At 37.4% G+C, this 15,393-nt stretch overlaps 1 protein-coding gene across 2 annotated transcripts in view; it reads right to left on the bottom strand.

Annotated features, from left to right (window-relative positions):
- Positions 1 to 1,243: 1,243 nt before the first annotated feature.
- Tmem161b (transmembrane protein 161B) overlaps positions 1,244 to 15,393 on the bottom strand; it is an 82,245-nt gene continuing 68,095 nt past the window's right edge. The window contains exons 6-12 of one of the 2 annotated variants that reach the window (XM_028760134.1): positions 13,437 to 13,588; positions 12,937 to 12,997; positions 12,203 to 12,343; positions 9,601 to 9,714; positions 4,643 to 4,817; positions 3,661 to 3,757; positions 1,244 to 2,597 (exon numbers count right to left, since the gene is read on the bottom strand). In XM_028760134.1, coding sequence (XP_028615967.1) covers positions 2,320 to 2,597; positions 3,661 to 3,757; positions 4,643 to 4,817; positions 9,601 to 9,714; positions 12,203 to 12,343; positions 12,937 to 12,997; positions 13,437 to 13,588 — 1,018 coding nt within the window. In that variant the 3' untranslated portion in view covers positions 1,244 to 2,319. The remainder of the gene's footprint in view (positions 2,598 to 3,660; positions 3,758 to 4,642; positions 4,818 to 9,600; positions 9,715 to 12,202; positions 12,344 to 12,936; positions 12,998 to 13,436; positions 13,589 to 15,393) is intronic. The other variant, XM_028760135.1, reaches the window with a different exon arrangement.

Below are 15,393 nucleotides of genomic sequence, written 5' to 3'. Positions count from 1 at the left end.
TTCTCTACCTCAAGATCTAACGTATGGTACTCTTGGCCGATGCTTTATCATACCACAAGGTTACTTGCTCAACCTTGTCCACTGCTACTCTATTCCTAAAGCCAGAAATTAGAAACAACCTAGGTGTCCCTGAACAGAAGATACGGAAATGGATACAGAAAATGTGGTACATTTACACAATGGAGTATTATTCAGCTATTAAAAAATGAAATCATGCAGTTTTTCAGGCAAATGGAAGTAGAAAAAAAAACATCCTGAGCGAGTAAATCAAGACCCACAAAAATAAATATGGTATGCATTTACTTATATGTAGTTATTAGCTGTTAAATAATAAATAAGCTACAACATGTAGACCCTGAGAGGTTTTGGTAGAAAAAGAGGGGGCAGATGGATTTTCCTGGAAGGGGACATAGAGTTAATTTTGGCTGAAATGAAGCTGGTATGGGGGACTAGGAAGATCAGGTGGGAAAGTTGGGAGATGGGATTGAAAGAGAGAATAGGGATTAGGAATAGGAATAGACAGCTAGAACTGAAGGGCAGTTGAGGGCCAGGATGGAAAGCTAGAGCAGCTGAAATAGCAATAAAGTGAGTACTGACGACACTTTTATACTCATAGATCAGTACCTTACTCAGCTGACACCAGAGATACTTCCTATTACAGCAGATGGGAACAAACAGAGACCCTCTTCCCGACACACACACCTTGGAACACACAGCTGTAATGGATTTGTCTCCATGAAATTCCCCTCCTCAGGGCTCAGGAAACTGCAGAAGAGGAAGCAGAAGTTGTCTGGGAGACAAAGAGGACAATGGACACTAGAAAAAGGCCCTCTAAAACATCTGAGCAAAGCTCCTATGAATTCAGAGACTCAAGCAGCATGAAAGAGGGCCTAGGGTCTGTACCAGGTCCCCTGTACAGTCAACAGCTTTCAGTTCAGAACTTTACAGGGTGGGTCTGCTGAATAAATGCAGGGGCTCTCTAATTCTTATGCCTATTGTTGGCACTCTTATTTTTCTGTTCGCGTGGCTTGTTCAACAATGCGATGATGCTCTTTGCTTGATCTTACTGTATTATACTGTTACGCTTTGTTGGTATCTTAGAAGCCTGTTCTTTTCTAGTGAGAGAGACAGAAAGGGAGTGGGATCTGGATGTGAGCAGAAACTGAGGAGGAGAGGGAGAGAAAACTGTATTTAGATAGAGTGTATGAGAAAAGGATTTCTGTTAAAAAAAAGGCAAAAACCAAAAATAAAATGAAATTTACTTTGTGAGAAGTCATCTAATTATCCATGACATTTTAAGTACTATTATCATATATGTACAACAAACAAAATACACTCTGTTCAGCTTTAAAAAATGTATTTTAATCTCATTACAAACAGAAATTTTTAGATTCAAATACATCTCATTCAAATCATTGCTTAACGTACATTCTGCAACTTAAAATATTATAAGGATTCAATATTTTCATCTTTATAACCTCAATATATTATATATTTAATATATAATATATACAGTACATACACGTAGTCAGCAGGATTACAAAGTAACTTTCAAATTTGATCAGTATTGATAAATATTTTTAGATTAAACGTAACTATTTAGAATCAAAGAAAAAATAAAATACAGCAGGCCCAAAACTAACAGTGAGACTGCTGATGCTCATACGGCCAATGATTGAGAAAGGAATTTCAAGCCGGGTGGCATACACTTTGAAACAATATTCCTGCTACTTTCAAGTAACAGTACCTGTAGACATTAGGTGGTTTATATCTCCATTCAATTTAAAATGTTTATGCAGCTTTTCTTACTGTAATATACAGTAGCTTTCTCTTCCTTTCTGTTGGATTTTTTTTGAAGACTAATACATTACCAACAGAAGTCATTTTAGTTCCTTTCCCTTCCCTCGAGCATGGCTCAGTTTGAAGATTGTTCTATAGGCAGCAACTACGAGTACTAACAGTACCACAACACCATGAAAAGCAGTCAGTAACTGGAGTCCTAGGAGAAGTCTGAAAGACTGCCGGAGGTTTGCAACTGTAAACCAAGGTAACCAGAAGGATTACCCCTGCAGATAGCCCTCACATTAGTTATCACAATGAGTTACTATTCCAATGCCACAGTGTAACAGTGTAACAACCTAGCTCATGAGTTTTAACTACTACACCAGTAATCACCCTGAGAGCACAGAGGAAGCATTCCAAACAAGAAACTCCAATAAGGTTTTCGCCGTTGTATTTGCATTCTTCTTTTGTCAACCCTTCAAGGGCACAGATATTTGAATTTAAAGTGTGGCTTGGATATCCGTTTTTGACTGAAATTCATGCCACTGTCAGATACTGATGATAGAAAAGCCCAAAAAGGCTTGTAGAAAAGAGGCAAGCAGCAATCCACCATGTCAAAAATGACAGAAGTCCGCGAAAAAGGAGAGGCGTGAAGATGTTTTTTAAGCTGCTCAGTGCCACTGTGATTTGCGTAACAGTTACCTTCATCTTCCCATCAGGTGATGGTAGTTCCGGGTAAGCAGAGTTGGAGGGGAGATTATTATCCACTGGCAAGGAACAGACAGCTTCTGGATAAATTCCCCAGGAATGATTACCTAGAATATTCAAGATGCAAAACTTGGTAAGTAAATGATTCTAAGGATCAAACAAAACAAAAAACAGAAGAAGAAAAGACAACCTTAAATCCCTACCCATATTATACACTGATACAGTAAATCATTTTATGTTGAAAATAAAATAATAATTTTACTATCTGCTAAAGTAATACAATTAATTGAACCATATTATAGAGTGGATTTTAAGTAAAAGTATATTTAAAAAACCAAGTCTGAGACTCTTAACTCAATGCAGAGAAATCTGGCAATGTATAAGGTATGAATCAACCGCCTTCACTGACAGAACAGACTCATCAACTTCCTAGAAATCCTTTCTACCTCTACAGCATCACCACCAAATATCTTTCTGAGAAACTACATACGGTGCCAATGAAAGAGACTGAAATGGCATTTAGACCTGGTTTCCTCATAAGCTTGTTACCTTGCACAGGATGTGAGTCACAGATTGTCACTGAGCTACCTGTCCCTTATGGCACACAGGTTTGAAGGCACACTTAAACTTAGCATCTGTTTCCCGGTGAGGGAGCCTATTCAGATCATACTTTCTTGGGGCTTCCACACTCCCACTATGGCAGGCTGCCTGATCTAAGAAACGGGAAACACAGTAACCATAGGTAGTTCCTGGAGAACCTGACAGTCCAGACCCCACTTTTGCCCTGAAAATCCTTCATCCTTTCAACATATGTTACCTGAAGTCAAACTGTCTGTCTAACCTGCCACCTAGCCAAGTTTACAAAGACGTGGTCATAACGGACTCGTTGGGCCCTAACAAGCCTTTAATTCACCTACGTGTATCACTCATGGCTAAACAACAGTGCTTAGTCACATTACTTGAGAACTCTGGAATTAACCTTAAATGAAAACACTTTAAACATAATATAATAAAACTGCACACACCCAGGCTTCTAAACTCAAGATTTCTCCAGAAAAGATTTTCCCAGCTTCCTGTGAAAGCTACAACAGACAGCAGCAATGTCATTAGGAGCACATCCACAATGGTGACAGAAAGCAAAGAGTGTCTCCCCACACCTACCACACCTACCTAGTGTTTTCAGAAGCAGAGTCATGTGAAGCAGCATCACCAGAGGCGCCACATACTGCAGGGCAATGACACACAGGTAATAAAAGACTCGCGCCACCTATAACCAACAACAGCCGACAAGTTATGAGCGAATTAACCTGTCCTAAAGCCATCACACTGCAATGCTTATGATATTAACTAATCCTTTCATGAGTAAAAAGTGAACTATTATTACGTCTCCATTTTATTATGATATACCCTAACTTCAAAAAGGCTCAACCTAAAGATAAAGATTTTAGAATTTGAAAATATTGCAAAATTGAAAAAAAAATTACCATGGAGAGCTACTTAAACAACACAATAAACAACTATAGCAGGCAGTTATGGACATGAACTCTATAAATAAAACACTAAATCTTCATTCCATATGAATATATTTGAGGCCCACTTCTAAATAATACGAAAATATAAAAAATATAAAGATGAAAGACAGGGGCCAGCATTCTAGTAAATCTAAAAAGGGAAGGGCTCAGACTGTAGGCCCACTGTAATGGTGCCATCCCTCACTTCCATCTTCCCTAGTCTCTGCGTACTTAGATTCACACGGAAGCACACGGAGGAGTGCTAGAGGGAGTACTCAGAAGGAATGCAGGCACTGCATCCCCAGTCTTCTAGCCATTAGGTCAGACAGCTCACTGTCACGCCTTTCAGAAGGTTAGATGGTCAGACAACTCACTGTAATGCCTTTCAGAAGGTTAGATGGCTCCCCACTCAGCAGCAGGGGCATGTACAGCTTTGTAGCACCCACAGAGCCAAATGCAGGAAGATAAGGCCCTTTCAGCAACAGAATTGGATAAAAGTCTCTGACAAATGCAAGCTCATGTCCACCCCACTTGTTTACAGGAAAGATATTATGAGATGCTATATTTCAATTACAGGTCCAAATTATTTTTCACAAAATGGCTTGTCATTATTTTTCCATTTTGACTGTTATAAAACTTGCCATTTTCTGTAGCTCGACTGTACTTATTCGGCCCACTTCTTTCTTCATTTGATCCACACATTTCTGGGCCAAATTTAAATATGCTTGCAGGTGATTTCGCATCATGGCCAACCGCAAAACACATAGCAGGATTATTAACCAGAGTCGAAGAGTATCGAATGTGGCTTCTGTCATTCTAGAGATCAGAAAGTGGATACGGTGCTTTCAGGAATCACAATATATTAACATTTGTTCACCAAGTAGAACACAGGAAATATATAGTTATGTAGACTGAACTGGGAGATTCAGAACAAAAGAATTCTACTCTGCCAATAACATATCTAAAGGCTTCACTTGTACAAAATAAGTAAGCATATAAATTCATAATGAAAATATAAGTCACAATAGGGCCTCTTACTATCTATGTATATGGAAAAAAAGTAAGCTATAACAAAGGCAGTGAGTCTGAATGCTTTCAGATGATTGTGTCCAAAGGGATCATACGTGACCACAAGTAGAACCAATCAAGTCAATGACACTCACATGCAATTTGCTATATTTTAAGTGTTTATATACTTATTTAGTTAGGGAGATTTCAGTCTATCTGCTCTGTTTCTAGTTAGGAGCACGGGGGGTCGGGGGGGATTCTCACAGATTAGAAACCTCAGATTTCTCGAAATGCTCATTAATTAAATTGTTATGTTCTAAGCGGTGCCTCAACAGTAAGTTTATGACTTTAGTACATCTTGTAGCTTAAGACTGAGGGGATGGGGGGGGCAGACACAGGTGCACCCCTGAAGCTCACAGGGCAGGCAGTCTAACTGAATCAATGAGTTTTAATGACACTGTCCCAGAAAAATATTAGTAGAATGTGATCTAGGAAAGATACCTGATATTGACAATGTCCCCAAACCCGTATCATGCTCATACACATGTATACACACACCACCACCATATATACATGCACATGCCCTCCCCCACTGTGGTAGTTTGAAAACATGTGGCCCCCAAAGGCTCACGCTCAAATGCTTGGCCCATAGGGAGTGTAGCCTGGTTGAAGTGGGAGTAGCCTTTTTTTTTGAACAAAAATGTGTCACTGTTGGGACAGGGTTTGAGGTCTCATACTCAAGTAACATCCAGTGTGGCAATCTCTGTGTGCTGTCTGCAGATGATAATAGATAACCCTCTAAAACTGTAAGCTAGTCCCAATTAAATGTTTTCCTTTCTAAGAGTGGCCTTGGTCATGGTGTCCCTTCATAGCCATGAAACCCTCACTGAGATACTCCCTACACCCAATTTCCCCCTTTGTTTACTAGCTTACTCTAGTAATTGCACGTTGTTCTCCTCCATAGCTGTGAAATAGCCATCTTTGCTGTGAACAGTCAGTCCTTGTTCCACACTCCAGGGAACAGACTTCTAGACAGGTCACTTGGAATGACAGCTTCATTCCAAATGTTTCTCATTCTACCAAAGATTCCAGGGGGCATCTTAACTGCAGCTCTTCTGTGTGAAATCAGTGTGTGCACTGCACCAAGTGTCACTGAGTCATTACATCAGATCACCTACAAGGTAGCCCTTTAACAGAAACCAGTTCTCATAATACAACAATAAAACCTTTATGCCTTAAAGAGACATTAAAAAGTCTATTTTCATTACCAAAATACTCTAAGTTTTCCCAAGCAGTCTACCTTTTGAAAAAGTGTCATAAGAGTATGTGTTGTCATGCCTGGCTTTTTATGTGGGCTCTGGGGACCTGAACTCAGGTCTTTGTGCTTGTCTAGCTGCCAACTTTACCAAATGAACCATCTCCCAGCCTGAAACAATTAAAAAAAAAAAAGACTAAAACAATTCACAATAGGTCTTCTGTGAACATGTTCTATGCTCCATCACCCCTCTGTCCAACAGCAGTGGTCCGGGAAGTGCACTAAAGGCCCAGCACGGGTGCTATGGCACATCATGCTGTTGAAAAGGAAAGTCAAAGGAAAGCAGAGAAGACATCAAAACGTGACACTTTTGAGTGTTTTCTGAACTGAATGTCAGAAATGGGAATGCGACAAAAACTTTATAATCCATAGTGTTTTGTTTCCCTTTTCAAGGTTATGAATGTACACAGATATAAAGCTCCAGTGCACTGTTGGCTAGAAAACATAGACACATAGCATTTTAACAATACATTTCCACTAGAATAAGTGAGACAAACGAGCCAGTCAAAGACAGTAACAGTATCCAGATGTTAAGGGTATGCAGCCCTGAAGCTGTCATTCCAAGTGACCTGTCGTGTGGAACAAGGACTGAGTGGTAGCACAGCGAGGATGGCTGTTTCACAGCTATGGAGGAGAACAACACACAATTACTAGAATAAACTAAAACATTACGGGCTCATTTTCCAAGTTGAGGATCTGGAATCAATTACTAATTAAGTATCTGCTAACACATACTAAGGTACTACAAGTATCTGATAGTGTGGCGTGATGGAGTCTCAAGAAGGAATCTGAGCTGCGGCAAAGCGATGGTAAAGAATAGGTAGAAGTCACGGGCAGCAGTTTCAGGCAAGCCTGAGCTATGATATGAGACTCTATCAGAAAGAGAAAAAGAAGCCCGCACGACAGTGTATGGAGGCAGAGGCAGGTGACCACTGTGAGTTCAAAGGCAGCTGGGACTGCAATAAGACCTACTCTCAATCAATCAATCAATCAATCAATCAATCAGAGAGAATGGGGAGAAAGAATTCTTGTCAGATTCTAAGGTAATAATGGTCTTTAGGATATCTTGTGGGTTTCCTTTCTGGCTACAAACACACAAAGGCTGCATGTAGCCACAGTTTACTTTTTCAATAAGCACACATTTAAGCACATTTCCAAACAGAACAGCAGCAAATCCACTCTATGTCTGACTACAAGCACTATTCCAAATGCTTAGTACTTTATGTGACAGGAAAAAAAACATCACTTTTTTTTGACTAACAGACAGCCATTATTTCATCATCTACCACGTGGATGCTTGACTTTAAACAGATTTTGTTTTGAGACAGGGTTTCTCTGTGTATTCTGGCTGTCCTGGAATTTATGGACCAGGCTGGCCTCGAACTCAAGACATTCGCCTGCCTCTGCCTTCCATGTGTTGGGATTAAAGGTGTGCTCCACCACTGGCCAGCATAAACAGAAATTTTAAACTAGATCTTTAATTTACAATTAAAGCAGAATAAGATGGAGCATATTTAGGCTACAATTTTGATTAACTGTTTATGAAATAGAACAGAAGCAAAGGTAAGACAAAGGAGAAAAAAGTTGAGACTACTCCAAGGATGTTGTATACAAACAAACTTGTTAATGCATTTTGGTACTGCTAAATTTGGAGGAGAGGAGAAGTGAGAATGTCACTCTGCTGCTCAGTCTGATGTTAATCTCCTTCCTCTTCTTTAGGCCTCATGACTTGAGACCCATGACTGGGATTATCAGATATGCATCCCCAGGTCTGTCTCCCCAAAGTGGTTGAATAACACCATTAGTCAACTATTTAACTTTTGAGTCCGATATCTCATCTAGTCAATGAGAACAGTAACTATGAACAATTACTACAACAAAAGACCAAGATAAAATGCTGACAATCACTAAAATACCACAATTGGTTTCTGACAAATGCTACTTTCCTTGTTTTTCCTAATTTTACTTGTAGTCTGTCAAGTTAAAGCTATTATTACTGTTTAGTTGGTTTAGTTATATGGAGGATATACATTACTTAAGTGACTACTTCCCTAGTTGAAGAGTATTAAGTAAAACTAAAAATGTCATGGTCATCACTGGTTCTACTCTCCAAGGCAATTAAGGACATACTGCCTACGACACAGTGCACACTGCAGCCAGCTACTTGTCAGAATTCTCCATTTTAATTCTGACGACCCAATAGTGAAAAGAACATCACTAAGCAGTTTTCAAAGAGCTGCATTCCATGTGATCTTTCAATTAATTCTAACAAGAATCCTGTTCTTGCTTTTCCTTTTCCAGATGGGGAAACAGAGACAATACAGTTACAAAATCTGCCTCAGGTGAAAGTTTCCATGAGGAGCCAGGCTAGAGTACGGAGCAGCTGTCTAAACCTTCCTAGAACTGTAATAGAATTCTACAACATGTAACTGGCACACAAAGTAGTTATTAATACCTGTCTATAAACTGCTTCTATATTTTCTTGACAGCTTATTCTGCTAAAACATAGTTGTCTACCTGGGAGCATATGAACAAGTAATAATAATAATGATAATGATGATAATAATAATAATTTTAAGACATTACTTTTAATTTTCCTAAGTATGTTGTAGAAAAAAACTTCTCATTTGTTAGAGATGGCAATTGTAGTACTTACTGTATAAAAACATGTCTCTAACTTATTTGAAAAACATTTTATCTAAAAGCCACGCATGAAGCAAAAAGAAATGTTAAAAATTTCCATGGATAAGGAAATAAATACCACGTAACTTTTCATTGGCATTACTTTCCCTCCATAAGTTTTGCAACAGAACAATAATAAAAGCACTGTAGAAGGATCTAAATAGGCAAACTGGCAGATGATAACTGGACATCAGGGATAAGTCTCAGGGTATATACACGCTAATATTAGAGTAATAGTCATTATCTATTCTATTTGAATATCTATTTCAAAAAAAGTCAAAGATAGGATACATCATGGTCTGCAGCTTCAACTTCAAACCTTATCTTCAGTATTTCACTAATATTAAAGAATAAAGTACCTCAACGTATCATAAAAAGAGACAAACAAACAAACTTTAGAAGTATGACATGTCTTCAATTCTAGTATTCAGGAGGCACAGTCAGGCAGATCTGATTCACACAGTGAGTTCCAGGATAGTCTGGGCTACATACTGAGACTCTGTCTCAAAAAAGGAAACAAACCTATCTACCATTAAGATAAGCAACTTTGATGTACAATGAAACAAAACATAGGACTCAAGTACCCATACTTACAAAGGGACATTTTCTTTACCCAATGGTGGGTTCATGATGTAGTCTTTGGTAATTGGTTTCACCCAGAGCAAAACCATAAATAAAGGTGCCAAGAAGTTGATATGAAGTAATGTTCTGAAAGTATACAAGAAATACACATAAAGATCTAGAAACAAAATGTGCAAGTGTAACTCAGGTATGACATTTCTAATGATTTACTGTTAACCAGAATCCTTAAGAATTGAGTTATAATCTTAGTGTTTCAGGTGAGAACATGCAGACCTAGAAAGTTCAATGGCAATTCCTTAAATCCAGGACTCAGCAGATAGGTCTTTAATGATTATCTAATTTCAGTGATCTCAAGGGGATATTCATACATGCCATGTGAAAACTTACAACACAGCTAAACCAAACACTTGCTCCTCATTCACAAACAAATGAGAGTGATCAGAGAAGTCATAACAGTAGAAGGCATATGGCAAATGAAGGACAACTCCAATGAGCAACCTTGCAATATGCAGCTATCATTTATAGTGTTAAAATTATATTACCCAAATTACAAATGACTCAAGATTTTTATTTCTTCTTGGACTGTTATAAACACAGATGAATCAATTTCTTTACCATATGTAAATAAAGATAATTTAACTTTTTCTATTTTTAGACCTGGCCTTCATGTTACTCTCAACCTCACAAGAGCTGAACTGCAGATATGAGCCATCATACCCAGCCTGATTTTACTTTTGAGGCTACATTCCTAACGCAGCAGAAGGCTTTCCGTAATGAGCTGAAACCTCACTGCTAACTAGTTCTAAATCTATATCCTACAGATACAAATGGCTTGCCCAAATTTCTCTGCTTGGAACAAAAGACAAACTTGTCACACTATTTTATTACAACCTACTGCTTTCATTATTAATCACAGAGAGGGCTTAACTACAGGTTTTTAAATATACAGATTTCTAAATATTACTACATAAACAAATGGTAGGGAGAGGTCTGGAGGGCAGAGGGCCAAGTCAGGAACAGTAAGTTCTGACAAGGAAAGGTGGTTACAACCAAAGGACAGTAGGAACTGCAGTGCGATGCCACAGGGGTGCAGTCCACGCCACTCCTTTGCCACTCAGGTCACCCACAACAGAACTAGCTTGTTGTAACTGTTACAACAAGGCAGAGCCAGTGCTGGACCACATGAGGCTGTAATAAACTGGACATAACACAAAATCCCAAATTCCCAAAAGGAAAACCCTTAAAATGAAGCCACGGTTTTCTGAATGAGGATAGATGCATCACCCTCTCCCCAATCGTCACTAAATGCTTTATGTTTTATAATGTGATTCTTTCATCCCACCGTCTTGGTAAACCATGGAGGGCAGGGAAGAAAGAGCAGTATTAGGTATGCAGTGTTGCTAGGGAACACTCCAGTATCAAGGAGCAGCCCACAGCAGTTTCAGTGGCTTGTGAAGGGCTCCCCTCCACCCACCCTTTTCAGCTTATTTAAATCCTAACACTGGGGTTAGTGGACTGCAGTGTGTGTGTGTAGAGAGGAGGGGGGACCAGGTTTTGTCTTAAAAGAAGCCTTTAGAGAGCTGGGTGGTGGGAAAGGCAGGACAGACTGAAGAGCATGCTGAGTAAAAGAAAAAAAGTGGGTGAGATGAAGTAGTGTGTAACAGGGGCGGGGCAGCTGGGAAAAAGTAAACACACCTAAACAAGGAAAACACGGAGTCAAGGAGAAACAGTGAACATTAAATTAAAGAATACAGGTAAGAGATAAGAATGCAAAGAGAGGAAAGAGCATCATTAAATACAGTGTCTTAAAGAACAGTGATTTTAGAATCTTCCTAGAGGAGCTTAATGACTACACATACGTATACAAAAATGGAGTATTCTCAAGTATGGCTTGCACTGCAGGTAAGACAAGAACCTGGATATAACTGGAAGTATAGACAAGCTCACTTTTCTGTTAAGATATCTCTATCCATAAACAAACAAAAAACCCAACCAACCAAATAAACAAAGACCCCCCCCAAGTAACTACAGAGAACAGCAGCGGCAGAGGTTTAATGCTTTTTCCCTTTTAGAATCAAAATAAAATTCGGTGGTTAAATTAACTTGCTATAGGATGTTGCACAGTACTTATAATCTTGAAAAAAAAACCAGTGAATTACTTTAAGTCCTTTATGCAGAGCAACAACTTAAGAAAAACATTCTTACAAATGTAACTCAGGCTTTAAAATATTTAATCGTTGTAAATAAAAATATTAAAATATTTGAAGATATAAACTTTAAGTATCTTAAAATAAAGTTTTAAAATGGAAATTTCCATTAGACTTTCAGTTTGAATGTAGACACTGAAATATTATAAATCTCTGAATTAAAAAGAATTAACATAAACCTTGATATTTCCATTTAAACAGGTAAAAATGAGTTTAACAACAAATGTATTTTTAATACAGGCTTGAAATTTCAAAGAGAAACTATTCATAAATGATAGGAAGTGGTGTGACATTAAATATTTAATATTAATTTTAATAAAATAATTTATTTTATCACAATAATATACCTTAATTAAGATGGAAAACATATATTTATCTGCATGTGCTTATGTACATTTTCCGCTTACTGTGTAATTTTTTCTGTTGCCAAATTCAGGGCATCCAGATGCATTTGAGCCAGCCGTAATCCAGGAAATGTCAAAAAAGCCCCAATGAGTGAACAGAAAACAGCCAGGAAAAATTTGAAAGTAAGTTTTGAAACAGGACCCCTAAAAATAAAGTTTAAAAAAAAACTGATAAATTTTTTGATAACTCACTAAGAACCATTTTTCTATCCAGGTAATTTACAAATCAAAATGTCAATACATCAAAGTATGTACTACATACATACATACTGATCTTATTTATAACAGATCATGGTGAACTATAAACTAAACCAGATATTTCTTAAATAACAGCCAACAATCTAAGTTACACATTAATGACATATGGCTCAGGTAGAAGTTAGTGTCATCTTTGGCGACAGTGGGATTGTAAGAGCAAACATAGCTAAGAAATTGATGGAAAAGTCTAACTTCAAATGACTGTACAAAGTATGTGGAAAGTGTTCCCAGAAGCACCAACCTAGGGCTGGCAGTGGAGTTTAGGGGTAAGGCCCTCTCACAATCAGTTTGGGGGTAAGCCTCAGCTTGTCTGCATGTGCTGGCCCCAGGCTTGTATCCTAATACCGAAATGAGAGAAGTGAGAGTCCTGTCTATTATAAGGGAATTATTTTTACTGATTAAAATCAACTATTTATAGTAAAAATGACTTTAAGAATGAAAAATGTTAAATTTAAATGTTCAACTTGTCAAAAACTTACTGAGATTCTAAACCCTGCTTTTCGAGAAACTGCATCGCACTGTCTGAAAAATTTGTAAACCCTGTAGGAATAAAAAGAAATTATTGTCATCATAGGGTGAAGTACACTCTTAGAAAACAGAGTGTCTTCTATTCTAATGACTAGCTTCATTCTGCTACTAAGTATGCTATGATACAGTACAAATCAGCTACTAGCAAGAACAGTCTCTAAAATAGCCCTTTGATACTTGTACATTCCATGAGTGCAGAAAATTTGAATTAATTCTTTAGCATTACAGAAACAGATTAAACCTTAAGAAAAAACTAAGGGTGCAATATTTTGGGGATAAGGTTAATAAAACCTTATAAAACAATAACAATAAAGGTCTCATTGAAAATCAGTAAAAGTTAATTAGAACATAAACCAACTTCAATTTTAAATATTTATCAGACTAAAACTTAAATACCAAAATAAAAGTTATATAACTAAAATTGATTTTTAAAGTTGTATAAAACTTTTACCTGTTTCAAGTCCAAACTCCAGGTAGTTCTCTGTTACGATCAAAACTGCCATTGCTTTAACGAAGAAAAAAAATCCAAAGGTGACACAAACTGACCTTTCACCTCCGTCTTCTACTTTAAAATAGTGTGTAGTTAATGAAAATAGAACTTTGCTGCAAAAGGAAAAGTTGAGGAAAAACCACAAATAGCTTGTGGGAGCTATGCACAGCCGTCTTTACATGATGCAAATCCCAAAAGAATACATAGAATTTGCTTTGACTCTATTCGTGTCAGAGGTCCTTGGAAAGTGAAAACTAACGAAAATCTTAATGGAAATAGAACACAAAGAGAAAATCTAACATGAGTCTATATTTTTAAATTAAGGAAAAGTATGTCAAAATTAAATTGTAATTAAATAATGTATTTCTTATGTATATAACTCAAATTTAATGGGGTAACAACAGAATTTGAAACTAACAGGTTCAGGACAAAAGCAGCTTAAACAAGAGTGAATGGTACAGATTTTAGGCTGCTACCTATTGGGCATACTTATCAAGCATTTATATTGATTACTTTCACTTATAATAAAACACGTGTTATAATACCACAGAAATTGTTTCTAACTGCCAAACTATAAAATTTAAAAGTTGCTTATAGCTGCTGTTATATGAAAGCTTTTTAGAAACATCATTCATATGAGGGTTAAACGTAGAAAATTCCACCTGAATATTCCAAACCAATCAAAGTTTCAACATGCTTACCTTGAAAAATAAAACAAAAGAACATGTTACCTGAACCCCACATCACACAGATTCACTCCTTTAACTAGGATCAAGTCAAACATAATGCAAGCATAGCCCATGGACCTCATGTTCCTTGAAAGAATAAATCAAATGCACACATAATGCAGTCAGTAAACAAATCTAGACATAAGCAACTTTGATATGAATGTCATGTTAAACTCTGGAAAAACCAGCTGTCTATTAGTATTAGTCACATAAAACAAACCATGGCTAAAGAGACCTGTGCCACAAGTTAAGCAAAACCCTGGAAGCTATGCAGTTAGATTAGAGAGTGAGCTTTCATTATTCAGAGCCTGGGCACTCAGCACTCACTTGTGTGCCTCCGCCAATTACACTTGATAGTCAATGGCAGCTCAGAGTTTGTAAAAGATGGATCTTTTCAAACAAGTTAAACATTTTTGTTAGTTCTCAAAAAGGGCAAGCTCTATGCTAAAGTGGAAGCTACATTTTTTCACATTTTATTTTAATTAATCCATCAATTAATGAATAAATGGTATTAGGATCCCAGCTTAGGGCCTTAAGCTCTCTAGGCAAGGGCTCAACCATGAGACACATCTACATCCTGCTCAATAATTTCTATAGTAAAGAATTAGTCTTTACATCTTCTGAATCTGGAAAGCTGGCAATCTCTTCAAAGTACAGAAAGAACTGAAGAAGCAATGCTGACACTTGCGTCTGCAGTGCAGGACTCTGTTGTTCTGCCATGCTTCCTTCCTCCTCACATCCCTACCACTGCTACAGAAAGCTTACCTCAACTTGCTAGTCAGTCTTCTTCCGATTTTTGACTAACAACACCTACTCAATCATTTATAAGTATCTACAAGTATACTGTGGCACTGCTGAACTTGGCATGACTCTGTGCTATCAAGCTTAAGCAAATTATCAAATTTATTTGATGTTAATTTCAATTCAAATGGTTCATAGGTTTGTCAAAAACATCATTTCCATATTAAGATGATTTTTTCCATGAAACCATTACATATAATATTATTCTTCTCAACTTTTATACATAAAGAGATTTTGCCAATTATGCTTTCTGCTATAGTTACAGAAGAAACTCTTCAGTGCCAGGTTTTTGGATAAAGCCTCGAGGATACATGTTATTTTATATTTACCTCAAAACTAAAGTCTCTCTCTCTCTCTCTCTCTCTCTCTCTCTCTCTCTCTCTCTCTCT

Source organism: Grammomys surdaster, unplaced genomic scaffold, assembly GCF_004785775.1.
Source record: "Grammomys surdaster isolate TR1022 unplaced genomic scaffold, NIH_TR_1.0 126391, whole genome shotgun sequence".
NCBI lineage: Eukaryota > Metazoa > Chordata > Mammalia > Rodentia > Muridae > Grammomys > Grammomys surdaster.
This window is presented reverse-complemented; position numbering and strand designations above follow the sequence as displayed.